The sequence below is a fragment of the Lagopus leucura genome, unplaced genomic scaffold, assembly GCF_019238085.1.
Source record: "Lagopus leucura isolate 7727_CA_CO unplaced genomic scaffold, USGS_WTPT01 Super-Scaffold_100004, whole genome shotgun sequence".
Taxonomy (NCBI): domain Eukaryota; kingdom Metazoa; phylum Chordata; class Aves; order Galliformes; family Phasianidae; genus Lagopus; species Lagopus leucura.
This window is the reverse complement of record NW_024962264.1, coordinates 1,840,624-1,867,941: the sequence shown is the minus strand read 5'-3', so window position 1 is coordinate 1,867,941 and position 27,318 is coordinate 1,840,624. Positions and strand designations below refer to the sequence as shown.

At 39.5% G+C, this 27,318-nt stretch overlaps 1 protein-coding gene and 1 long non-coding RNA gene across 16 annotated transcripts in view; both read right to left on the bottom strand.

Annotated features, from left to right (window-relative positions):
* The window catches only part of LOC122179754, a 50,294-nt gene extending 44,990 nt beyond the window's left edge, over window positions 1-5,304 (bottom strand). For 6 of the 7 annotated variants that reach the window (XR_006178813.1, XR_006178814.1, XR_006178811.1 and 3 more), the window contains exons 1-4: window positions 4,933-5,304; window positions 3,470-3,593; window positions 2,730-3,053; window positions 1,305-1,430 (exon numbers count right to left, since the gene is read on the bottom strand). This is a non-coding gene — a long non-coding RNA (uncharacterized LOC122179754). The remainder of the gene's footprint in view (window positions 1-1,304; window positions 1,431-2,729; window positions 3,054-3,469; window positions 3,594-4,932) is intronic. The other variant, XR_006178815.1, reaches the window with a different exon arrangement.
* Window positions 5,305-7,632: 2,328 nt separating this feature from the next.
* TMEM144 (transmembrane protein 144) overlaps window positions 7,633-27,318 on the bottom strand; it is a 32,386-nt gene continuing 12,700 nt past the window's right edge. For 6 of the 9 annotated variants that reach the window (XM_042870822.1, XM_042870823.1, XM_042870821.1 and 3 more), the window contains 12 exons: window positions 26,664-26,819; window positions 20,446-20,647; window positions 19,277-19,399; window positions 18,709-18,808; window positions 18,119-18,199; window positions 16,438-16,519; window positions 15,629-15,702; window positions 14,734-14,852; window positions 13,439-13,558; window positions 12,888-12,985; window positions 10,856-10,909; window positions 7,633-10,140 (listed from right to left, as the gene is read on the bottom strand). In XM_042870822.1, coding sequence (XP_042726756.1) covers window positions 10,057-10,140; window positions 10,856-10,909; window positions 12,888-12,985; window positions 13,439-13,558; window positions 14,734-14,852; window positions 15,629-15,702; window positions 16,438-16,519; window positions 18,119-18,199; window positions 18,709-18,808; window positions 19,277-19,399; window positions 20,446-20,584 — 1,074 coding nt within the window. In that variant the 5' untranslated portion in view covers window positions 20,585-20,647; window positions 26,664-26,819 and the 3' untranslated portion in view covers window positions 7,633-10,056. Of the gene's footprint in view, window positions 10,141-10,855; window positions 10,910-12,887; window positions 12,986-13,438; window positions 13,559-14,733; window positions 14,853-15,628; window positions 15,703-16,437; window positions 16,520-18,118; window positions 18,200-18,708; window positions 18,809-19,276; window positions 19,400-20,445; window positions 20,648-22,808; window positions 22,890-23,057; window positions 23,241-24,770; window positions 24,801-26,663; window positions 26,820-27,318 lie in introns of those variants that run through there. The other 3 variants (XM_042870829.1, XM_042870827.1, XM_042870830.1) reach the window with 3 other exon arrangements.

Below are 27,318 nucleotides of genomic sequence, written 5' to 3'. Positions count from 1 at the left end.
CCAGCTTTACTGCTGTGCTTTACTGAAAAGCTTAAGACATCTCTGCTACTAGGAGAGACATTTTTATCATTACCTGACCAAAGCATGCTGCTGCTATTTAAAATCAACCAGCTTCTGCCTGTCAAGCTGTTTTGAGAGCATCCTTAAGGCCCTTTCCCAGGGAATTATATTCTCCTCCTCCCACATTTCTGTCCACCACCCAGGAACTGCTTAGGCACATGTGTTTTGTCCACCTGAGCCTCCTGTCAGGACTGTCCTATCTCAGCCCTGTGGTTAATGGCTGGATTAGCATGCTGCTGTAGCTGCAGCTTGATGTACCTCAAGCTGCTCATCCACACCAGGCCACCTCCTGTGAAACTCCTCCATCTGAAGGATGTGCTTCTAAATCTTATTTTAAAATGGTAGAAAAGATTCTGGAAATTTTAGAAAGAAATAGAAGTAGAAAGATTCTCTGTACTGCCATCAGTATGGTACATACACACATACGTTGGATGCACCAACCCTGGAGATGCTCAATGTCAGGTTGGATGGGGCCCTGAGCACCTGATGTAGCTGTAGGTGTCCTTGTCCATTGCAAGGGAGTTGGACCAAATGGCCCTTAAGGATCCCTCTGAACTCAAACAATTCTTTGATATTTGCTGTCTGTAGGAATTGTTTGCGGCTCGAGACATTTAAAAATCTGCCAGACAGCTTCCCCAGAATACAGAATTCATGCAGAAGATGCAGATTCGGAGTTGAAAGAAATGGCAGGGTAGCAAATGAATGGTGAATGATGCGTTTATCACGCATAGCCTTTTGTGAGTTTAAATAAGCAGCATTTTGGAACATAGCAGCAGAAGTAGAATTATTTTCTTCCTTGGTCACTGCTTTGTTTCTGATGTCACAGGAATGACATGAAATGCTGCCTAATGAATAGACCAGTGGTATATGGATTAGTTGTGCAATCTTTGTTAAGGAATATACTTAATTTAACTGGAATTATTCTTTTCTGGGTAAGCAAGTAAAGCATTTAATCCCATTATAAAACTGACAAATATTATTAGAATTTGAATTAATGTTTTCAGTTGCATTTAAGAATATTTTTTCTAAAAAAATTAAATTTGCTTCTGATTGTCATTCAAGCAGTCATAAAAGGACTAAAATACTGTTTTGCTTTTGTTCTGTGTCCCTCCCTTAATAGGTTTAAACATTATTAGCCAGCCTGAGTGCCTACAGATATCTAAAGGAAATCTACAAAATAATGGGAAGTTGTGCCAGGTCCTGTTTTTGAGAACAGACACGAGGAGAAATAATGGAATTATTACCTGAGTAACTAGGAAAATAACGTGCTGATGACACATTGCAGCCATGGAGGGGAACACTGCACTGCTGTCAGACAGCAGCAGCGGAGGTCGCGCTTCCTCTGGCATCCGATGCAGGGCTGTGTGGGGCTGTAAGGGGCAGATCCTCAGTTACTATTCCATCCCATTAACCTCCAGCATGATGCAGTCCCTACAAGACAAGTCTAATTGATGCAATATGCCTGATTCTGATCAATTTGCTGAAAGTTCTCTCAACCTGGATAATGAGAAACTCTCACTTCAGCTTCACTGCTTTATAATTTTATTACTGCTTCCTCTTGGCTCGATTTGTCATCCGCACTTATTGAATTCCTGCTTGTATTCCATATCTTAATTAAAAGTTTGTTTCTCCTGCTTTTCTTAGTAATCTTTTTCATGCTTTCTGGAGTTTGTCCAGTAACTGAGGCTTGCCATCACAAGCGAACACAAGCTTACATTTGGACCACTGTCTCAAAGTAGGGAGAAAAGCCACTAAGGCTAAAGAGCTCTCCACCTGCCTCAACAAATGTCCACAGACAGCTTTTCCCCCTTGAAGCAACTTGACTCTTCAGTAAGAAACAGGAAAGAGGCCACAGCAGATGCTATAGGAACAAGTAGGGTAATAGTTCATAGGCACAGTTTGAATTGCACACGCCTTCTTGAAATACTCATTATAATATCAACCAGAGGCTCTTTCTGAATGCCCAATAAAAGTGATCCAGACACAAAATTTACACTACCGTCTTAATGAGTATCAAATGTTCAATACACAAAGCACAGTAAACGAAGCCTGCCAATGATCTGTCTCAGAGTGCTTATTTACAATACTCACCTACACAACACCTACTAGGAAATTTCAAATTGAAGACTAGGCTTTCTTTGAAAAATCACTTTCTTTTAAATCTTTGCTCAGATAACTTTGCTCTGTGGTCAGTTGTTCTTGCATTACAACACAGCGAGTAGTCATTCCTTATTCACAATAATTTACTGGCACATTTTTTCCATGTTGGTTCTCTAATTCAGGACGAGGAGTTCTAATTAAATAACAAATTATTGGGTACAAGGTTACAAGGTTACAGTATTTATGACTTCTAAAAATGCCACTGTACATCTATTTTTGAGACTAGGAGGGCTGAAGTTGTACAGTGGAATACTGCTGTTGCAAGATCTCCTTGTAGGGGAGTTGGACCAGCTGACCTTAAAGGTCCCTTACAACTCTAAGGATTCCATAATTTACTGTTTATTAATTTCAAACATGCTGACCACAAAGTTGACATTTTGAGGCAGCTACTTGCAATGACTTATGCTCCTCCTTAGTTGCTATGTATCTAAATTAAGTGTATCCTACGTGCCTATATATATGCATACTGATATTTGCACAGTTAGGCTTACTGTACTGTATAGACATACCAGTATCTTGGACTGATGACATCCTTTCCTGTGCTTGAATGGCAGCTGTAAAATTTGATATTCTGAATCTTTTTCCATGAGCAAATTGTCACTAAACAAAAAGCTACGGCTTCTGAAATGTTTTCATCCTTTAAATTTTTCAGAAGTGATTTCACAGTGCAACACCTCATTATCCATCTAATGGAGTCCAATCTTGCTGTTTTCCTTCACCAAGATAATATAAAAGATCTCCAAATCCTGGGCAGGGCAGATCTTGTGGAAAACCAGAAGCAGATATTTTCTTGTCTTTTCAGCTCCAATGGTCATGCAGACTTTTTAAAAAGACTTAAAAATGATAGAGAGCATTAAACTTCACACAACAATCACTTAAACAGCTCTAACCACAAACACAAATTCTCTACACCAGACAGTGCTTAATATGCAATATTTAATATTAAGATATGATCAAAATCATATGTAAAGCCATTTTTTAAAGCATCTGAGAGTTTACTTGTGTCACGGGGTTATCTAGCTCTATCGTGTCCATGATAGAGGGAAGTCCACAGGCCCAAGAAGGGGAGAGAAGGGGGGGATGTTGATGATTCACAGGCTGGTTTGGTGCAGATCTGTGAGAAATAGGGCAGGAGACCCACAGATCCACGCCCTGGCAAAGGGGGAAGGGTAGGGAGATGGGAGCTGGGCCTAAAAACAGAACAGCGGCAAGAATCTGAGGAGGAAAGATAATTTAATAAATATGATACCTGAATGCAGAAAGCAGAGTTCTCTGGGGTGAGTATTCTTCTCTTCTGAGAGCTGGGTATCCAGAAAGTTGTCAGTCCACAGAACTGGAGTACTAACTCTCTAATTCCTGTGCTTCACATGATGCTATGATGTGGAATACGGATAACAGAAACTATAAAACCGTGACATTCCACCCCTTATTCCACATCACTTATTATCCATACATATATACAAACAAGCAGTAATTAAAATGCGTTACACACACAGATCCATATACATATATATGCATAGAATCACTGATTGCCCTCTCCCAGCATCAAATTCCCTTGGTACACACTAAACATCCCCATCTTTCTGCATCACCCATCAAGTGCACCCAGATCCCTGTGCAGTAACAGTTCCACGGAGAGGTTTACCCTTTCCAGAAGCTGGAAGGACCCAAACAGCTTTTCCCAACATGCTCTTAATGTGTACCACAAGGACCTTATCTCCCTCAACGTCTCCATCTCAACCGACCGATCCTCTAGTGTTGACCAGCCAGGTGGCTTCTGCAAAATGTTTTCCCCAATGCTTAAATGTTCCACCACCAATTGCTTTCAACGTGGTTTTTAACAACCCAGTGTATCATTCAGTTTTACCAGAAGCTGGCGCAAGATAGGGGATGTGATAAATCCACTCAATGCCACAATCTCTGGCACAAGAACTTACAAGGAGATTTTTGAAATGAGCCCCATTATCTGATTCAATTCTTTCTGGAGTGCCATATCACCACAGGACTTGTTTCTCGAGACCCAATATGGTGTTTCAAGCACCTCAGTGGTTGCCTCCACCATGGTAATCACATAACACCACTGTGAGATTGTGGCAAGGTGATACAATATTTTTTTTTTGCCGTTGCCCTTCCCCCCAGAGAGGTTTCATCCTCTTGGCTTGTTTAATTATGGCAAATGTTTCAGAGTCATAAATAACCTGTGCAATAGCATCCATAGTTAAGTCCACCCCTCGGTCTCTAGCCCACTTATATGTTGCATTGTGAGAATACAAGAAAAACTGTTCAGAGCAGAAGCGGTGGAGCAAGATAAACAGCATTGCATCTCTCTTCCTCGATGGCCTGAGGTCTCATGGGCCCACTGAGGAAGAAGTAATTCGCTCTTGTTTTGTCAGTCCAAGTCTATTTCTGCCACCTCAATTTTGGCAGCTCAATCCACCTGATGGTTATTTTGTTGTTCTTCAGTAGCCTGACTCTTGGGCACATGAGCATCCACGTGACACAACTTTATATCAATATTCTTTGTTCAGGCAGCAATGTCTTTCCACAGCTCAGCAGCCCAAATAGGTTTACCCCTTCTTTGCCAGTTATTTTGCTCCCACTGCTGTAACCACCCTCATAAGGCATTTGCTACCATCCATGAGTCAGTGTAAAATAAAGCATTGGCCACCTCTCCTGATCCGCAACATCTAAGGCCAGTTGGACAGCCCTTACCTCCGCAAATTGGCTTGATGCTCCTTTCCCTTCAGTGGTCTTTGCAACTCGTCGTGTGACGCTCCACACAGCAGATTTCCATCTGTGATGCTTCCCCACAGTATGACACGATCCATTCTGTGTACAGGGCATATTTCTTTTCATTCTCTGGTAGTTCATTGTATGGTGAGGCCTCTTCAGCATGTGACACCTCTTCTACTGCTGATGTTCCAAACTTTTTACCTTTAGGCCAGTCCATGACTTCTAAGAACTCCTGGATGACTGAGATTCCCCATCTAAGCTTATTGTGTAATCAGCACAATCCACTTACTCCAAGTGGCATCAGTAGCATGATGGGTGGAGGGAATATTTCCTTTAAACATCCAGCTCAGCATCGGCAGTTGAGGTGCCAGAAGGAGCTGCGTTTCAGTGCCAGTTACTTCAGAAGCAGCCCGAACCCCCTCACACGTGGTTAAGGTCTCCTTTCCAGTTGGAGAGTAGCACACTTTGACCCTCTGCATGCTCCAGAATCCCAGGAGTTGGCCTCAGGTCTCTCCAGAGGTTCTTTCTCACAGACTCCAAGTGGGACCTTTCCCTCCAGCAGCAGTGTAGAGGATGTTCTTTACGCCCTGTCCCATCTGTACCGGCCCCAGGGCCACAGCACAGGTTACCTCTTGTTTGATTCACTCAAAAGCCTGCTGCTGCTCAGGGCCCCATGAAAAATTATTCTTCTTCCACATCACCTGAGAAAGGGCGCTAAGAATAAGACTATCATTTGGAACATGCATTCTCTCAAAAGGCCACTACACCCCCAGAAAAGATTGCCTCTCTTGCTAGAGAGTGGAGACGCAGCAGTGATTTTGTTGATAACATCTGCTGGGACGTGACAACACCCATCTTGCCACTTTACACCTAGGAACCGAATCTCCTGGGCAGGTCCTTTCACTTTGCTCCGCTTAATAGCGAAAACAGCTTGCAGAAGCAGCAGCTTTCCCATAAGGGCAAGAAAATTAGACTAAATGACACAGACAATAAACAGATTTCCAAGGTTACCAAAACAATGAAATTTTACATTTGCAAAGCATCTATCTTCAATTAAAAATTAGAGCTAATTTTCTTATGAAAGGAAAGCAACAAGAAAAACAGGTTAGATTTAAGAAAGATTTAGATCTGTAACTACAATTAGATGCAAAGTAGCAAGGATACAGACTTCTCGATGTGCTACACTAAGGGGCCAGAAGCTCCTCAGGAGGCATTTTAACAGTGACATAAGTTAAAGTAGCTGATTTTTCTGCCCATAAGGACATAAAAACTCACAAAAGTTGATATATGAGATGTCTGTTAGTAGCAAACAGCTGAGTTGTGACAGCATCTAAAACTGACACAAACCACATTATGAGAAACACAAGTGAAAGCCCAATTAAATGATGGAAGTCTATTAAGATCAGGTCTTTCTTGATGCTAAAGCTTACTTCACCAAAATAGGTACAGCCAATATGGAAAAACTGGCAGTTGCCAAAGTGATTTAATATAAAAGGTATGATGTACTAAAGAATAAAATGGATTGATACCACAAAAAAACAAGTGTGATTGTACATGTGTAAATGGACACACATACATACCCTCGCTTCACCAAATCAACCATTGCTCACCAGGTTACAAGAATACAATGGGTACTGAAGTACAGTAAGTGCAATCAGTGGAGAAGGAAAAACAGAAGGCAATCACTTCACTTCCATGTCTGCAAAAGCTGGAAAAGCACAATATGTGTTAAGGGTGAATAGCCTCACAAAAGGCAAGAAAATGCTGTCTATGTTGCTAGAACTGCAAGTTGCAAGTGCTTAACTTAGAATTTTTCAATGTTTTTTGCTTGTATTATAAACATAATATAAAATGCTGCCAATCTCTAAAAATATTCAAACATTTTTTGTTCCACGTAGCTTTGGTTACCTATAAATAGTAGCTTTTGTTACCTAAAAATAGTAGCTTTTTTAGGGATTTAAGAACTAAATTTCAACTACTGCACTTAAAAATGCTAGACACAAACATGTGAAACAGAAGTTAAAGATGAGGGCACACATACTCTCTGCAAATATATCTCTAGGGACTCACCACAAGCCAACAGCCTGAACTGTTCCTTTGAGCTTGATAGCACAGTATGCTTCGAGGATACAAACTCTGATAGGGTTTTACACAACAAATTCCAGCCTTGCAATTGCACACAAAAGCAACTGGAAACCACAGTCAAAGCATCCTGGAGCCTGTGGCCTTTGCATTCCTGAGGTTCTTCCTTTTCCAGGATCAAAGCTCAGATGTGTAGGACTGCTGGGAGCAGTTTTTGCTGTGCAACTCCTGAACAAGTGTACCCTTCCCCTCTGTCAATAAGGAAAAATTAGTCATCTGTTAGAGGCCACCATTTTCCCTTGGTCCACAAATGGAAAACGTCAGGTTGCTCTTGCAAACGGGCCCTTTGGTGCAGTAAGCAGCACAAATCTTCAGCCTTTCAAGAGAAGAAATCTTTTAGATTTTTAAGACACATTTTGTGGTAAGCATCAAGAACATGAGAAACATCTCCTCAGCTAAAATACTGCACTTCACAGTCACTTGCTACGAAGATTACATATTTAGTTGAAGTAGAATCCATCTGTCATTGCATAATCCTGGAATACTACATTAAATTTCTTTTTGAAAGCAAGGGGTCAACATAAAAAACGACGTTCATTGCTAGCATGCATTGTTTGACTATCATTTTATTTTCATTCCAGATGCAAAAATGCACAGGGATCAGGTCAGACTGTTGAACTGATATTTAGTCAACCTTGAATTGTGATTGAAAAAGAAACTTCTAATGTAGATAAAACACAGAAACATATATAGAGATAGTAAATGCATTTCACTAGCTGCTTTAAAGGACATGGGAGTGAATGTATCTATTTTTCTAGATATTAACAATTTTTACAAAGAATATGAAGGAATAAAAAGAATTATGGGAGAAGAGCTGCAAGCCTGGGAAAGCAAATTGATAATGAATACAGGGAAGGAATAACAAGGTGTGAGAGCTCTAAACAGGTGATGCTGAGTACCCTTGTTGCAAACACCACACCCATACAAAAATCTAATTTGGAAACTCCCTGTCAACCTGTACTTGAAGGATTAGTTTGCTTTTAAGGATCACCAGAGAAAAATTCTTGTAACAAGCTCAAATATATTCTTACGCATTATTCAACAGTCCCAGACACGTATACGACATTATAACTTTCTTCAAGAAGTGTCATTTTCCCATCTTGATCCTACTTGATTTTTCTTTCAATTACACATACAAAAAATTAAGCAACAACAGTGAAAAGAAATATTCCATTCAGTTGTTTGACTGATACAAAAACACAGAACTTTGCTGATATAAGCAGAGCCATGGTCATTTAGATCAGCTGCAGAATATTCTCTCATTAAACATTTGCTGTCAGGCTGTTGTGTATAAACAGCTCTATAAACAGAACTCTGTGGGTTCAGCATTTAAACATTAAAGCTGTATTTCATATTCCAAACTTCAGGAGCATCTCAAAAATCAGTGGAATACTTATCTTCATAATATTCCACGTGACCACCTTGAAAAGATAGTTTGGAATAAATACATGTTTAAACCAAACCTCCTGACGCATTACCATAATGGCTTTTTAATAGATAAGAGCTGCAAAGAGATGGTGGTTTGTTCATTTTTTTTTTTAATTTTCCCATTTGCAAGGCAAAAAGGCAAATCAAATAGGAAATGTGCTAAAAAAACATTTAACAAAGCCAATATTTGAGTCTTCCCAAACAAGAATTGTAATTGCTGCCCTAACAATAAGCAATTAAGTTGTCACGTCTCATAGCTTTACAATACAGACTGGAAGACTGTACAAAATTGCATGTGGGTTTGTTCCAGAAAGCCAAATAATGCTTTGCAGAAATGAGGAAGTGCAAAGTTGCTCCTGCCCTAGTAGATTCAAATGTTTCCTACAATCCAATCTGGCAGAAAAATACTGGGCCCACACCACACACGAACTTACGAGCATCCCTCAAGACAGAGCAAAACTCTGAACCCAAGACACCTCCACTCAGGATACTCACAGCACCAAACAAAAGAGGAAACTATAGAAACAGACAGGGCCTACAACACTACTTCATGTAGTGAAGATGGGAAACAGGTGGTCAAGGTTAGAGGTAAACTACGTCCCCTAGTTCAAGCAATGCTGCTTGTTTATTCCTAGCACAGCTGGGGACAGATTACACAGCAGTGGGAACTAGATAATTTTAAAGGTTCCTCCCAACCCAATCCATTCTGTGATTTTTCCAGACTAAAACTTGAATGAAATTACAATGTAATCTCAACATGCTATGAGTAGAGCTTATAAAGTAGATGGAAAACATAGCCATACTGCTGCTCTTCTTGTTGTTTTTTTTTCCCCCTAAGACTGCAGTCTGAGTGTTGAACTTTTCTGGACAGATTTAGTCCACTCAACAAGAGCTCACTAAAAACCCCAACAATTCATACCATGGTCATGATTTCTACATAATGTTATGGCATTTAAACAAAGACAGTAGCAGCAAGCACTAGTTTATTTTTCAGTACCTTCTTTTTTTCTTTCTGCATTTCCTTCAAAACTTCCAATCTGCAATGATTGGAATATTTTTATATGAATTGTTATCTTTAAAGAATAATGCCTCTAAATAAGAAACAAGTTTCACATCTTTGAATCTTATGTTCCAAAACACAAGTATTTCCAGACATAATATAGTCAAATCAGTAAGACAGCATTGGAATAAGATGAATTAGTAAACACACACAGAATATTGATTCCCTTTCTCCACCATCACAGCAGTGAACTGGAATTTATGGTGATGCAAGTTTCATACCTAAACCAACAAAATCACTAACTATTCAATCATCTGGCTTTATTTAATAAGATCCTTTGATATCCTTGAAATGTGGAAATAAACATTTCCAGATTTTCTTTCCTGCTAAAGGTTTTCTTTTTTTTTTTTCTTAACTTCCCTGAAAAAAGTTATGCTAAATGTTGGACATGCATTTTGCAAATAGTCGTTGACACACACAGCTGTGCTTTTGATTATACAAGACAGCAGCACCATCTACTGGTAAGAAGATCTTCAAACTTTAGAAAAAGCTGTGGAGAGCGATCCAGCCAAAATGATGCAAAATGCTACTGAGAGTAATACGTAGTTTTTCAGGCCCTGGATAGATGAAAGGAGAGAAAAAGAAACATACATCATAATTTATCTCTCTTCACAAAAAAAAAAAAAAAAAAAGAAACTAAAAAAAAAAATAGGGTTTAATGTTATGATAAAACAAATCTATCCATTGCATGAAAAGCTAATCTCATCCGTAATGGCAAATTACACACACCATGAATCTTGTACAGAATAGCTAAGGAAATCTTAGGCTACACTGCTATGCTTCAAATTCCATTAGAAAAATCATTTCAGCCGTGTTATGTTAACATCTAGTAACTTAGCCTGTTCTGTGCATATCAGTTTAAGGATCTCTGTATTGCCCATCAGAAGGATGCTCACTGCTTGGTCCTTTGGAGGATTTGATCCTGGTTTATTAGTCCATGTGATCTTTGGACAACTGCTAAATTCCCTGCTCCCACTGAAAGAACTGGCTCAAATAAAGGTTATGTTTGGCATCCCATTTCTTGACAATGCTACAGCTTTTATTTACCCCCCTCTGCTGCTCATAGCTCTGGAATTCCAATCTTCATTCCTTTGTTCAGAGTTCTTAATTTTTCCTGGAAAACTTATTAGTGCACGACCCGACTGTCAGCTTCATAATGCAATACTTGTAAGGTGGAGAAACTGAAGGGAGACAGCTGTTTATCAAGTAATGCTGCTCTATAAGCTACAGACAACCACAAGAGAGACTAGGTAAAAGGCCTACTAAGATTACCTTGATTTCTTTAAACACAAGGACTCCCCACATTGCAGCAATAAGGCCAGGACCCTGAAGAATAAGATTCATTTGTACATTACAGCATTTCATTAAAACGTGCCACATTCTCATTATTGTTTTAAGGGTGCTTGCATTTCAATTGGACAGCAAGTTTATGCATTTCCATCCTGTATTATTACAGCATTCATGGAAAAAGCATTACCATCATCAAAGTGACTGTACCTTACCCTAGGAGGTAAGATACAATAAATAATCAAGAAGGGCTAAAGAAGTAAAAGACTGTTTTTACAGAGGGCATAATTTCTTTCTGAATTACACTGTGGAGTCTGCACTAGCTGTTACATGTTCTTTTAGAGTCTCCAAATAGTATGTCCAAACTACAGACTTTCATCTATCACCACATTTCAGAGGATTATTCAGGGTTTTTTTTTGGCAGCCATCAAGGATATTCTACTCTACTGCGACTAACCTGTCCAACAAAGTTTGATTTTATCACTCGGTATGATATCAAGACACTGGAAAATTAAGGTTATTTCCTGTATTTCAGGGATCTGGACAAAGCACAAAGCCTGACTGTTAAGACAGGTCAGGAAAACTAGTGTTTTGTCTGTGATGTTGTCTTCCAGGTTTCCTAGCTAACAGCAAACAGTGGCACACAATGATGCTTTCCAGACGTTCCTGGTAATACAGTTTATCTCCTCTGTGTGCAATGACCTGAATTCTCACGTCTGATAAGAAAATGTCTGAAACTCTCTGCAAATGCTTCCCATTACAGCTGCTCTCTGAAACACCTGACAGATGTTTAGACAGTCATCTTCCTCTCCCTGTCTTAAGTAAACTCAATAGGACAAAAATTTATACCAGGAGACAACAGTACCTAATGCTGAGTGTGTTTGCACATGCTATTTCTGAGTGAAATTGCAAAGTATTATTTACATAATAACTAAGGTGCTATTTCACTGTCTAGATAACTTACATTGCCAGAGGAATGCATTTTTTAAATGAGACAAATTGTGAAAGGGACGTGGTGAATAACTGAAATTCCCTCCAGGGTGAAGTAAAGGAGCAATTCCAAAACTGCAGTGAAAGACAGGCAGCTTCTCATCAGTGCTGTCTTTAAAATGTTTCATTTAGTGATTTTATATCCTTGCCCTTTACGTATGCTGATAACCAAAGTTACTAAAGCTGCTTTCCACTAATCCTTCAGTTTGTAATTAGAATGATGCCAAGTTTTTTTTTTTTTTTTCATTGCCTACTGCAGAGTTCATTTTGACTAACTGCATCTTGAAGCAAACTTTAATCCCTATTGTTTCATTAGTTGTTTTTTTTTTTTCCTCTTCAAAATAGAGCTGTTCAGCAGAACATTGATTTTGATACTTATAAACTTCAATTTGCCAGAAGTTATCCAGCTTTGCAGTACCATTCAGTAGACTCCTGAGAGAGTAGCAGCAAATTTGTACACAGTGATGGAATTTATGCAACTTCTGGATGTTAACAGTTTGAAAGGTACAGCACCATAAGCAGGAATCCAACAGCCATTTTCCCTGCCTAGGTATAAGAAAATTATTTTCAGCAATTCAAATGCTGTTAAATGTGTTCAGGAACTGTGGTAAAAAATACTTGACTGAATTAAGCAAAACAACAGAAAAAAATCCAGAGCAATATACACTTGGTGAGATGAAAGAATGTAACTTCTCTGCCTTTGATCACCTCAGTTCACTGTTTCATATTGATACAGTTATGTTTCCAGAGCACTGGCTTCAACACAGTTTGAAGTCTCTTGCTTTCAACTCCTCCACTTTAAATTGGACTTTCAGCTCCACTTACTTTCAACTCCTCCACTTTTCACTGGCCAAAATGGTGCTTGTCATAGTCATGAAAGTTTCCAATAAAACAAAGGCTAGCACAGACAAGCAAGAGAGGCAAAAAAAAGCCCTAGGTGTGCCAAAATTTCATCTTAATTCCACAAACAGCAGGAAAAGAACTTTCACTTCAATTCTAGTCAGAGATTTTGTCGTTATATACTTACTGCAGTAATTATTGGAAAGCTGACCACAGCACTGAGATAGTGATTGGCGATGAACCAGCAGCAATTGGCTACAGCCCAAAGCAAACCAGAAACAAACCCTAGAAAAATAAATTCAGATCAAAAACATGTACAGAGAAGTATAGACAGCCATTTGTGAAACATCTGTATTTACAGCATAATAGCAAAACTGAACATTTTAGTACAGTAACAAGCTAGCTCTGATAACCCAGACCAAAGCTCAAGGGATAAAATCAGCCACCTCAACTCAAGTAGCAAATTATCACTGAAGTTCAAGCTTTCCTGGGCAGTGTGTTATCCTCTAAGGCAGAGTTAGTTTTTGAAAATCCACCACTTGCAATGTCACTTTCCAGATCAGAGCAAAATTAAGGTTTTGTCCTAACTTTAATTAACCTAATAGGAGTATCTTTCAAACCAAAGTCAAATGAAGAGACTTCAAAGGCTAACTACAGCTCCAGTACACAGACTGCAGTAGTCACTGCAAAGAAGTACAAAGAACAGTCATTAGCTACTAATTGAACAGTATGACATACCTGGTAGTATGGCTTGGGGATAAACATTAGGTTTGTTTTTCCTGACTGCACAGTAGATCAAAAAGTAGATGGTACTTGTAAGAAATATTCCACTGAAGTGTGCAAAAACATAATCTAAGTCTGAGAGAGAAATTGAGAAATTGCTATTAGCCTGAAATACCAGCTATTAATCTTAACTACATTTATTTAACTGATTCTATTCCTACAGACAAAAATACATAAAATGCTACTGCTAACAATTCAGGTTCAAATTGTGGTTATGAGTAACGTAACAGTCTGACTGTGGATAGATTTGGTTAGTCATACACATCCTCTTAAACATGAATTAAATGTTGCACTGACTTCAGCATTTATCACAAGCCTTTATGCATTCCTGCGAGTTATTTTTTGTAACTCTGTTAGTCAAGCAACTGAATTAATTTATAAAAAACTTGAGAAAACCCTTAAATGAGGCCACAAAAGTGATGGGGAGTTGTTTTACATAACCACATCCTCTCTTAACCATCTACATTTGCAATCCTGTAGATAGCCATTTCGTTTCATGTCATACATTTAAAACTGCCCATGTGACTGCACAGATAACTGCACACCAACTGATACCAGGGAAGATAAACATGGCCTTTTTTTTCTTTCTTTCTTATCTTGAAGAATGCATCACAATTTTGATCCCTCTAATCACTAACAACAATCCTTTACAGATTGGGTAGGTGCTAAATAAAACATTCCCAAGGTGGTTAAGCATGTAGCAAGGTAATTTCCATCTCCTCCCACCTGCAAGTCCTCATCAGAAAAGGCAACTACAATAATAACACATTGTGTCTAGTTTGGGAATACATGAAGTTCATTGTTACACTTCAACAAAAGCCTTCCATTTAAAAAGCAATACGACGTTAATTACTTAAACTTCTGTATATCTCTTCTGCTCATTAATTATGTTCTGTCTTCTTTCCCATTACTAGTGCACTAACTTGGCAGCTGAGTGAGCTCTTGTCCCTCATGTTCCTGGCATACGAATCTGGTACTTTGAAAATGTTAGCTACATTTGGTAAGATGTGAAGTGAGATAAGCATGGTATCTTCTGGGTTGTTTCTCACTGTTCCTTTAATGTAAGTCACCTCTGGGAAAAAGGGAGCTCTAGTATTTAGATGGCAACAGACTTGATAACACGTAAGGTGGTGCAGAACTTGTGTTTTGTCACTGCACTTCCAGCAGTACAGTTTTGTCCTGTGCCTTTATGAAAGCAGAAGACTGCTGTGTAATAATGACATAAAGCAGAAGGGCTTATTAGCCTTTACCAAATTGACTTGCTCTTGCATATATTGTTCCATTTCTTCTTCCATGGTCCTTGATGTAAAGCACTGGTACAAAACTGGAACCGTAGAGTACTCCAGCTATGACAGCTAGGCTACATCCTCTTTAAAAAGAGCAAAAATCAGGAAAAAGAAAACAGCCTGGTGTTAATTAGGGAAGTGAGTAACACACCTAAAACATCTAAGAAAATTGCCAGCAATGCCATAAAGATGGTATGTTAGCACATCTTTTTTTTTAAAGCAGAACTTGTTCAAAACAGTTATTTAGTTTTCCTGCACCTCATGGCCAAGTAATACAGACAACTCTTGTGTCCAGAACCTGCAACCAGTATTAACCACATCAACCAAGCAATATTTCTTTAGAAGTGAAGCTAGGAGAAAACAAAAGATACAGTTAAAAATGCGCCCACTCTCAGCTTCACTTTGCAGCCAATGTTTTCCACATAAAGATTTCAAGGATAATGCACCCCTTCTCCACTTCCAGATGACGGGGGCCTCAGCTGTCAGCAGTCCCCTTGCTAGCCACCAATCCCACCTTGGACCATTTCTGCTGTTTAGTTACCAGGTTGCCATGCTTCTTGCAGGTGTTTTCATCTGGAAACCACACCCGGAAGCATGGAATCCTTCTATGCTGGGTGCCAATAAACAACATGATATAAACCAGCTCTGTAATTACTTAATTGCTTTTGATGTTTACTTTGCAAATGTTGTTCTTTGGTAGGGTAAAACACACTGAACGTAGAAGAAAATTATCCAACTAGCTTAGCTATTCATATACAGACATGTGTATTGTTTGTTAGAGCATGACTATGCCTGGAAAACAAATTAACAAATTATGTTCTTATTGTGTGTTTAATTACTTTCTCTGTTAATGACTTACACAAATCTTTTTTTTACTGGAGAAAGATTGGTCACCCATGAGACATCAGAGGTGTCTTCAGAAGCATTAACAGACTGTAGAAAAAGTAGAGTTTTTACTCAGTCCTGCTTTTTTCCCTTTAAAAAGAAAACAGCATCTCAGACATCATATTAATACAGCAATTCTGCTCTGAGAAAATGATAATGGAAGGAAAAAGAAGAGGAATTTACACAAATACTTTGAATAAAGAAAAATCATTTCAGGAAAAAAAAAAAAAGAACGAACCTAACAGTAATAATTGGATCCATCTCCAAGTCTGTAAATGATTGGCTATGGATTTTGGCTTTCCTATGTTACAGAGCACTCACAAGCATTTTTAAAATCCAAATGCAGGTCTGCCTTCCAAAATTTGTCCTGTGCTGTGGATCAGGGACTGGTTCTGTAACATGGCAAAAATCTAGAACACTTAAGCACTCAATTACCTTCCCACTAAGCATTCTCCTGCTATTATAGTTAAGTCTCTATTAAAATAGCTTCCTCTTCTCAGAGAGGGAAGAAATACACGCTGTCTGCAACTCTGCAATAAGTACCTGTAAGTAATAAAGCTGAGAAAGTAATAAAGCTGAGAAAGAACATTTGGGAAAGCCTTTTCTGTTGCTCACGTTTGACTGAATACACAAATAAAATATAATCAATGCATATTTATACAGTTTTATGTAGTTTACCATGAACTTTAACAAAGTATGTTAACATTCATGCAGTTTTTTGCTGTTGTTTTTAAATGGTTACATATTTTCACTGCTGTAAAGTAACAACTATAGAGTACTTACAGACTCTCTGAGTAATGGCGTGCTTTCTAATGAAGCTGAAGATGTTTGGACTTCAGTTTTGATAAAAAAAAATATGACAGCACTCAGAAAAGAAAAACATACCAATGATTACTACAAGTCAGATCACAAGGATATAACGTTTAGTGTCCAGAAACAAAAGGTGTATTTGGAAGCATGCTAGTTTATTGTCATTACTATCCCAGACTCAATTCAATACATTTTTTAAATGCAATTGCTTTGAATAGTTTTAACAAACCACTTCAGCAGAAGTAAACCAGATTGATCTTGTTTTAGTCTTTAATGTTCTCTCTTCTATGTAATGCTATTGAAATGCCTCCTTTCTGTGGTGTGGTTACAGATACATGCTAATATTAGCTGTGGTAGGTAACAGTCCCTTTGGCACAGCACCACACATGGTCAAACATCTGCACAGAAATTCTATATGGAAAAACTTCAACCTGCACAGAACTGGATTTGTTCCCAAGGGAAATTAAGTCTTTCTGAGTCTTCTATCATGTGCAATTGGGAGAACACTGCTCCTGCAGGGTCTCATGCACGTGCAGGAGGGGAAGGGGTATTGCTTAGCGGTGCTCCAATGCACTGACTGATTGAAAGAAAGAAGAAAGGGGAACATTTCTAATTTACCCCCAGCTCTCAGAAATCAGGTAAGTATATGTAATCAGTCTGGTTCTGGATTTTTTTTTTTTTCCATTATTTTTCAGCAAGATAATTTGATGTTCTACAAATTCTTTCTCGTAGCCATAAACAGAAAGCCTCCATTTGAGGAGTGATTTATCTCCCGCTGAAGCCATATGGAGAGACACAAAAAGATGCCAGCTTCCTCCAGAGGGACTAGGAAAATATGCACAGGTCCCACCTAGGAGGCTAAAATGAAACACATGCTTCTGAGCTCTACAGAGCAATATGCATATGCTTTGTGCAGCTTGCCAGGAAAACAAGTCTAGTAAGGATCTTTTCCCTTGTTGATCACTTTTTCCTCATATCTCAGGAACAGGCAGGAAGCAGCTGGTGAGCTGAATGAATTTATCAGGCAGAAATAGTAGCACTGCTACGTTCAGTGAAAACCTCTCAAAACCATGCACTGCTAATGAGTAAAAAGTCACAGCAATCAAGGATGGTCTCCACTTCCCCCATGTTCTTAACTCTCTTCTTTTGTGCATTTTTTGGGGGGTATTTTGTGCATCTATTGCTTAGCATGCCTATGGCAAGCCTATTGCATTCAGGGCTGCCCTTCTGCTCCTGGAAAAACGTCCCTGGCCAATCAGCTGGAAAGCAGACAACTGCTACCTAACAAAGACCATCGTTACTCTATGTTTAGCTCAAAACATGAACAAATAATAAACTAATAATAAAATGAGAAGTCCTTCCAAAGGTCCCAAAGGAAGCCACTGTTTGGCAGTTGTTGGAGGGAAGGTAGACAGGAAGCTGCTACAGTGAGTGCACCACACATCTGTCTTGACCACATCTACCAGCATAAAAATGTGTTCCTGTTCTGAAATCTAGGCATGGAAGCAAAAAGAAAACAGGTATGGACAACCCAAAAATTTTATGGTAAATCACACTGCAAAAAATAGTTCAATCCATTTGCCTGCTGGTTGCATTTTTCCCGTGGCTCTAAAATACATTTTTAATGTTACAAAAATTAATCATTACTTTTTACCTTAACAGTGAAAGTCCGGCTCCAATATAATTTAAGACTGGTCTTGCTACCTCTTCTGGGTCAATTCCAAACCATCCAAACCTGAAATATTTAACTATTTATTCTTAGCTGCACTGATTGCACACCAAGTACTATCATCTAGTCTCGAAAATCTTTATACGCAGAAATAATTCAGCTGAAGTTTACATTAGAAATATTGGATTGATGTTTCAGTTGGCTTGCAAAAATTCGCGTTTATTCAAGAGTAATCTTTAACTTAATTGAAATTGATTTTTTTTTTTAAATCTGGGTATTTAAAAGCCAAAGTTAATTTGAATTGTTTTATCAATCCATGCTGCAGAAGAAAGTGCTCTAGTTTTATGTAAAAAACCCACATTATTTATTTACTCAATTATGTTAATAAACATGACTGGGCATTTTCTTGCTATTGAGGCAAAGGAAACAAAAAAAAGATAAAATAATTAATCTGACTACTTTCCACATTGAAAGAAAAGATCTTTTAAGTATCCTTTTTATTGGCAGTGGTGCTTACACTCTAGCTGTTAACAAGGAAAGATAAACATCAGTAATGTATGATTTAAAATGCTTACCTGGAACTTGCCCAGCCTGTCAGCAAATTGAAAGAAGCCCATATCAAAAGACCAAGAGCTAAGCCTATGGTTTTAATAATAGGAACAACTGTGATGTTGCCTGAAAAAGAAAGAAAAAATAAATAAATAAAAATCAATGACCCACAACACCAAAATTGAAATCAGGTCTAAACCAGACTGTGGTCTTGCATATCTTAGTTTGAGGTTTGAGATTCAGTTTAGTCTGAGAATGTTCAGAAGGGGATGCAATTGAGGCAATTACAGGTTGGTAGCAACAGCACTTTTTAAAAAAGAAATACATTGAAATCACAGACTTTTCCTCAACATCATTTTAGAAGTTATTTTTGGTGCGAATTTGCTGCTTATCAAATAAAAAGCTGGAGGCATTAAGTAGCTCCACCCAGCATATGCAGTATTACTATTCACAATTATACTTGCTCCAAAAGTAAAGCTCCATTAATAGCAGGACTAGAAAAGCCAAATCATTACCTCATATAGGGAAATGGTTTCATTGCTGTTTTTGTGATGAGTTAGGATTACTTTGTTTCTCAAGGACTGGAACACTTACCTGTAGCCCACAGGAAGCCTCCTACCATAGCCAAAGGCCAAAAGCGGGGGCAATTCTGGATTAAATTGACCACCAAAGAAACTATCCATATGGAAGCACAGAGAATCCATTGGAAGAACATTCCTATGGAAAAAGCAAATGTGCACAAGAGAGAAACGGCAGAACATGGCAAGTGTGAGTCTCTTGCCTCTGAACGTACTCTTTTAGCTTAGATAGTACACGAAAAAAATGAAACCTGGTCACTTTCTGTCAATCTATTCTGTGCTATGCACTTTATTAAAAAAAATAGAATAAAATAAATTGGTGGGCAATGTTTACACAGGCCCAATCCCCAAATGCATGAAAGTTCTGATAGCTTTCTGACAAAGAGGATATTAAGTTACTGAAAGCTTCTCCCACCACCCCAGTAGGGAGACAAAACTCCTTCAGGGCCCAGCTCATTAATACACTGAGGATGACAAAGTTTGGACAAATCAACCTTCACTGAAGGGGCAACTAAGCAGACTGTTTAACTTCATGCCAGCTAAGGCTTTTACTTTAAACTATCCTTGTCTTTCTAGGACTGCATTTGGTACAAAAAAAAAGAAGCCTGTAATACACATGATGATATTAAAAGGACACAGTTGTAGATACGTTTCTCTGGGGGCTGGTCACTGACTATGCTTCACATAAACGTGCAAATACAACATGAAACCAGTATCATAAAAGTGATAACATTCTAAGGAAATTATAAGAAAATAGAAATGATGTTTCCTCTTATTAGCATTACTCATTATAAGTATAAAAATATCCTTTTCTGATTGGTCTCAGGTCCACAACCAAAGGGCAACACTCCGAAAGCCTTTTACAGTGTTATTATAAATATATATTTATATGTATATAAAATATGCATATATAAATGTATGTACTTGAGAGTCTTTACTTTTACCATGCTGGGGACACTACACATTCTGCTGGAAGATGCTCATGGAACCATCATTACTGCTAAAAAGAGATTTACTGTATCCTGAACTAATGCTTTACTGCTTTATACTCCAACATCAGAAAGAAAGTTTGAACCAGGCTGCATTGATACTTATAAATGTATCTATAGAAACATTCACATTTGCAGGTGAAATATTATTCCTACTAGCAAAAGTAATAAAAGTAAAAATGTAGGTTAAGTTTACCATCACCAGTATCGTATTTTTTAACTGGCACAAAATTTGTCCCAAATAGAAGAACAGCTACTGTGGAAGAGGTAAATCCAATAGCTAGATCTGTGCTATTGCTGATGTTAAAGGCATTGTAGGCTCTCTCAAAGCTCATTTTTGCTCTGAAGGTGTCTCTTTTTGTAGAGCTTTTCTTTTGTGCTGCAGGTCTTGAAAGGTTCTGAAATCAGAGAGCAGAATTAAATATGTGAGTATAAAAAATACCATTCTAGTTCAGAAACCTGCAATTCAAAGGACCCTAACGTTTCTCTCTGAGAAGTCTGAAAGAACTGGGAACTATACGATGGAATCCCATGCCACACATTTGTAATCACAGGCCAATTAAGAACAGATGCACGCAATAATCGGCGCACTTTGTAACTTCACAGAAATTGTGGCTGAAAACACGATGCCATGAGTGCAGAAGATTCGAATCTGTGAGTAAGGGGAGAACTTGCTGCCTAGGGAGACACTGAATCGTAACATTCTTACTCCTGCAGGCAAACTGGTCACACAGGTGTGTAAAAAGCAGGGATTCGAAAATTAGATAAAACTATTACTAGAAGCTACAGTAAATTGCAACCTCGCTGCCTACAGGTCACGAATAGGCACAGAGATTCAACAGACTGCCATAGTGAGCTTCACATAGACTATTAGCAAGCCACAAGAATTGCTCTGGTTACTATAAAGCAGGAATAAAGGTTCATCTTTCCCTTTGAGTAGCAGGACAAGCTGCCTCAACAGTTTCTTCTTTCATTTCATAGAATTACAAGTGAAAGCCACAGATTTTTTTCATCTCATAACAACCTCTTCTTTTGATCGTTTGGATGGAGATTCACCTTGAGGTTACACTCAACAGAAGTGTCCCATACACCTCTGATATGCATTTGACAGAAAAAGTGCCTCTGAAGATAACTATCCAAGAAAATCAAACATGTAAGAAACAAATAGGAAAAGCACTTGGAACTGTAATCTGCAATACGATATTTAACTGGCAGTAGGTAATTTAGTGGTTGTTTATCCTCTAGACTTCCTTTTTTCAATGAGAGATTTCCACTGTTAAAAACAAACAATTACTCTGAGTATAAAGGGACATATTTATAGAGGTACGCAATCCTGTTGTTGATGTAACGCTGCTTATTCTCATTGTAATGACTTCCCACTGCAGTCTGAAACTCCCCAGTGTAGTGGACCAAGTGCTGCCTGGAGGAAAGAAGCTAAAAAAGGATGGAGGAAATTTTGCCAAATCAGCTAAGGGGTGCTGCAACTGTACTCTGCGAAAAAGGAAGAGCTGAGCCACAGCATGTGCTTTCATCTTGCTTAACCCTCTAGCCTCAGCTGCTCTGCAGTCCTTAGAACACCGAGAACCACATCTGCTGAGATAGTGCTTTTATCTAAGCTTCAGCAGAATCATCAGTGCTGGCTGAATTTAATCAGTTGTATTAGCGAGTGAAAAGTTCAGTCACACAAGTACTGTTACCAATTAGTTTCTCTCCATGAAAGATCATTTTTTCATTAAATACTTCTGAGAAAACCACAAATGACATCTAGAAGACTTACTGCAAAGGTACAATGGCACAGGTATTTCAGTTCTCTTGTTCTCATTTACTCTTCACTTTCCTTACCTATTTAGAAGATAACCTCCACCAGACGATTTTCACTATACTTAAAGATTCTGTAAAGTACGTTTTGCCTGGGAAAACTTCCACTTTGTCAGTGGATATAATAAGGCTGAGATTTCTTCCAAGACTGAACTTGCAGGCTGAGAAACACCTTGTGACATCACAAGAATAAATCAGAATAGATACAGGCTTACATCAGCTAGCTTCATGCCATCAGGACTGACTCATAGCATGTTAAATGCCTTTCACGTAAGGCACTAAGGCTGGCTTTTTCCACAAGAAAAGCCTTTATGCTATTAAAGACATAAAAATAAAGCTGATCACATTGCATCTCTCTGAGTGCAGGGTTCAGTTCTTCAGTTTTTAGATAAATAAGTATAAATAAGTCATTATTCACGTAAAATATGAAGAACCTTTCAAATTCAAAATGGCTTGTCATCCTTTTTGATTTTTTTAATTACATATAAATGTCACATTAAAAATACTTCATTCTTATATCCACTAGGAGAAAATCTGTGTGATGCAGGGCAAGATGGTATCTAATATATATATTTATAATAAAATATAAAAAAATATTAAAAAATGCACATTGAAGACAATAGCACAACTGTAGAACTATAACTATGACACAAAACCCACATATTTCAGTTAACTGAGGAGGAGCATGCTCCATTCAGTCTGATAAAAACTCTGCAGCTCTCCAAGGTTTTGGGTACTTACTCTCCAAATTTAGCTAAACATCAGGGCCAACTTCCAACTCCATTTTAATGAGTTCAAGAGCAAGTTCAGCTGGACAAGACCTGGAGCAACTGGATGAGCTTCAGTGACAGCACTGCTTTAAGTGGGGAGTTGAACTATATGACTGTCAGAGGTCCCTTCTAAATTAAAATTAATCTATGATCCAGTGTCAAGAGCAAATAATGTACTGACATACAGCACTAAGTCAACTGCACTTTTGTTTGCACGTACCGGGTCAATAACCTTAGTCTTGTTCTGAGAGTTTCAGAGGACTCCTGAAAAACCTCTTGTGTTGTCTACAATCCTGTAATTGCCAGATGAATAAGCTTACACACCTCCAATGGCTTACAGCTAACAAATGCACAGCAGGGCTATAGCTGAAGTTGCCAGGATGTCAGAACACAGTGCTTGTATCTGCAAGTCACAGACAGTTGTCGCAGTTACCAAAAGAAGTTCTGTAAGTAGCTGAAAGGTATTTCAGGGTTTCTGAACTACAGAGGAAATATAGTTTTGTTTGTATACATTGGCTTTATCCCAGTAACTCCAATGGCCTATCTCACTAAAAGTTCGTGTTCTCTGTTTTCACTGTTTCCTCAGGAATACGCCACCCACAAAACACCAGCAGAGGCGATCTCCAGAAGAGATCCTTCCCCATTGGTAGCCAGCTCTTCAATAGGTCTAGGAGGGCTGCAGCCAGGAAGCACAGCTGAATTGCCTTCACCTGTGCTCCTGTGGCTGACTCATGGCTCGCCTCAGGTGATCAGAGGTTCAGGCCGTGACTCAGCAGTTCCCATACACCCACCCCTGGAGATGCTCAAGGCCAGAGTGAACCAGGCCCTGGGCAGCCTGAGCACAGCCTGGGCAACCAGCCCACAGCAGGGAGTAGGGACAGGGTGGGCATTGAGGTCCAAGCCATTCTGTGACTATTACCTTCACCCTCCGCAAGAGTAACACAGCGGTGCAGTCCTTACAAACAGCTGTGTAAGCAAGAAGCCATTGCAAGTTGGATCCACAGGACTGCCACAATCTGAAAGTGCTCACGCTCACTTGATTTGCTTAGAAGCTGTATCTAACACTGCTAATTTGCACATTTTTCCTATGCCACATTTCCCATTCAGGATGGATATTCTCATCCTCATTTGAGGAGGCTCCTGTTGGCTCCTTGGTGACACAACAGCTTGCTCAGGTGACACCGGGCCCACTGCTCATAGAACCACTCAGTTTGGAAAAAGACCTTAAAGATCATCGAGTACAACCACAACCTGACCATCCTACCCTAACTCTAACAGTCCTTTGCTAAATCACATCCCTGAGCACCACATCCAAACGCTTCTTAAACACATCCAGGGATGGGGACTCAACTGCCTTCTTGGGGAGCCCATTCCAGTGCTTAACAGCCCTTTCTGTAAAGAAGTGTTTCCTCATATCCAACCTAAACTTACCCTGGCTTAACTTGAGGCCATTTTCCCTCGTCCTGCCACCTGTGAGAAGAGACCGACCCCGCTCTCACTGGAGGCACCTTTCAGGTATTTGAAGAGAGCAATGACGTCCCCCCTCAGCCTCCTCTTCCCCAGACTGAACAGCCCCAGTTCCTTCAGTCTCTCCTCACAGGCCATATTCTCCAAGCCCTTTCCTGATGAGCTGAGTGTTTCTGCTCTTCCCTACGACCACGCTTTCCAAAGACAGGCAACGCTTTCGCTAAGCACGCAGCACGGAAAAACGTGCTCACCACGCTGCCAGACTCTGCCCTCCTAGCAGCAGGCTGCCATTGCCCCAAGGCCGCCATTAGGCGGAACACGAGCGAGCAGAGCGCGGCTGCGCTTCCCCGGGCTCCCGCAAGCCAAGCGCTCAGACACCGCTTGCGGGGAGGCCGACAGCAACGGCCCCGACAGGCGCCCGTCCCGCAGCCCCACTGCCCACCCCAACCCCGCCGCACCGCCTCACCGGCCGCCCCGCCGCTCCGGCCTCCCGCCCGCCATGCCCCGCCCCCCGGGTCGGCCCGCCTCCGCCCTCTGTCCCCGGCTGCGCGGCGGGCATCCGTCCATGCACCCGGGCTGAGGTGAGCGGCCGCCGTAAACTGCTGCACTGTTCAATAATCAAGTCGTAAAAAGGAAATATTTCACGCGTATATCACGGAGCTTTCTCGCTGTTTGCCCTGTAAGGATTTGACCCGCAGCAATTAAAGCACAGACTTATTAGTCAGCATGTTTAGTAACGAAGCAAACATCTCTGTCCTCTCAAAGTACAGTTCCCAGATGCCAGCTCACGTTGACAGCCTTAAAAACACAGCATAAGCCCAGCACAAGCACAAGCACTGCGTTCCAAAATCCATGTTAACTATAATAATGACTCCTTTTCTTCCTGCAGGCCCGTTGGCCTAGCACAGCCAGCACTGCACCATTCCTCAGCCATTTCAACGTGAATATCTGCCCCTGTGACAAACACAAACTGATCTGGTTTCTTCTATAAATGAGCACACTGCTGCTGCTGTGTTTCAGCAGTTATAACAAGACAAAAAAGGTTCAAAAAATTCAGCTGTTCTGTGTCTAGGAATGAAAAGAACTGGAAACTACTTCCTAATTTCCTCTCTTCCATCCATTGCCCTTTTCCATTCCATCCAATCCAATATTAGGTTTGATATTCCAGTGCCCCTAGGCTTAGGAATAGATAACACTGGCTGTGGAATATTGGTATATAAAGAAGTGACATGAGAAGAAGCTGACTTTAATGGACACTGATGGCAATACCATGAAAATAGTTTGCAGCAAGAAATAAACACTGACTTGTAAGCTATGTATAGGTGCAACAATTGAGATCAGTGTTGGAGGAGACAACTCTCATAGTTCAGTCTATTCTTCCAAAAAAAATACTCCAGACTTTTTGTGAACACAGAGAAATGACCCTTTCAGCTCACTTCTGTGCCCTGCTGCATCTTTGTGTTATTAGTTATACAAGAAAGAACAATTCTACCAAAGAACAAACGTGTCTTTATCTTTCCTGAAACACAAAGGAAAGTTTGTTTCCAAACAAGCCCATAGCACTGGAGCTGTACACAAGCACTGAGATAAACAATGTCTGAATGTGTTATCTTTTAAAGATCCAGAAAAGAAATTTAGATGCAAATATCTGTGCAGTTAACAAGATATTGAATTCTATGTAGTTGAACACATGCAACCTGGATCCTATGTAGTTAAACACATGCAACCGTTCATTTCAATAAACTTAACAAGATAGAATTCTCTTTCCTGAACATGAAAAATTAAGAAAATACTATGGCCATAGTCACAGCAATCATAAAAAAAAAAACTTCAGTGATCAACACTGCACATCAGTGGGTACAGCACATTTTAGCTTCTAGGCTACAAAGGAACTCAGGAAGGAAAGAAAAATCCCGTATCCCTTTGTAATTTCCACCATATAATCTTTAAAGAATTCCTGTAAAAAGATTGCGTAGATTACAGAATTTAAAAGAAATGCCACGCCAAAGGAAAAATATTAGTAACTGGAACAGGCAGCGTTTCACAACTGCTTGATTGCCATGGACAGGCAATTGTACAGTCAGCATGCAGGAACTGGACATTCAGATATACTGTTGCAGTATATCTAGCATGCACTAGCAATGCAAGGTGAAAAAAATAATAACGTGCTGAGATAGTTGAAAGAAGTACAGTGGTTACAACCTTCATGCTGATTTGTTTAAATGGTCTGTTCACTTCCCATTATTTATCTTTAAAGAGAGAAACCTGTCTTACGCATTTCAAAAGACTTTATGTGTATGTGCAAATATGCTCCGTGCCCTGATTTTACCAGTATAACTTGCTGATATTTAGCACTCACTTTGTTTCTTTCTTAGGTGGAACACAGGAGGCTGTTCATAGGACCCATTTATGTTCTCTCTTGGTCAAAGCTGGCACCTCTTCAATGACCATTCCACCTTTCAGCAGGACCCTCCAACATGGAAGGCTGATTTGAGAAGGTCCATATCATGCAACCCTTTTAAAGTGTAAACAATTTAAAGCAAGATTAGCCATATTTATACTGATATTATTATTATATTATTATTATTATATTTATAATATTTATTATATTATATTATTATTATTATATTATTATATATAGACTCGTCCGGAGCTTTTTGAATTAAGTAAAGAAAAGTGGTGGTCAGTGAAAAAAATCCACTCACAAAGTTTTGTAACTCAAATTAGACCCATGTGAAACATAAGTCTATTCTTCAATCAGTCTGATCCCCCCTAGGGTGTTAATTGAGGAACAGGCAATGTCCCTATTAGTTTAATTGCAGCAAACATATCCATTTTATTGTTTTGTGCTTATGCCAGACAAGGAGTCAGAAGTCATAGCTTCACCACTGTCTCACTGCTCAGCTCTGCACAAGCTCTTCTGACTGCCTCGACTCTCCTATCTGCACAGTGACTGTGCTGTCCTCATTTTGGAAAGCTCAAATAGAAAACCCTCCTGTTTAGTAGCACATTGG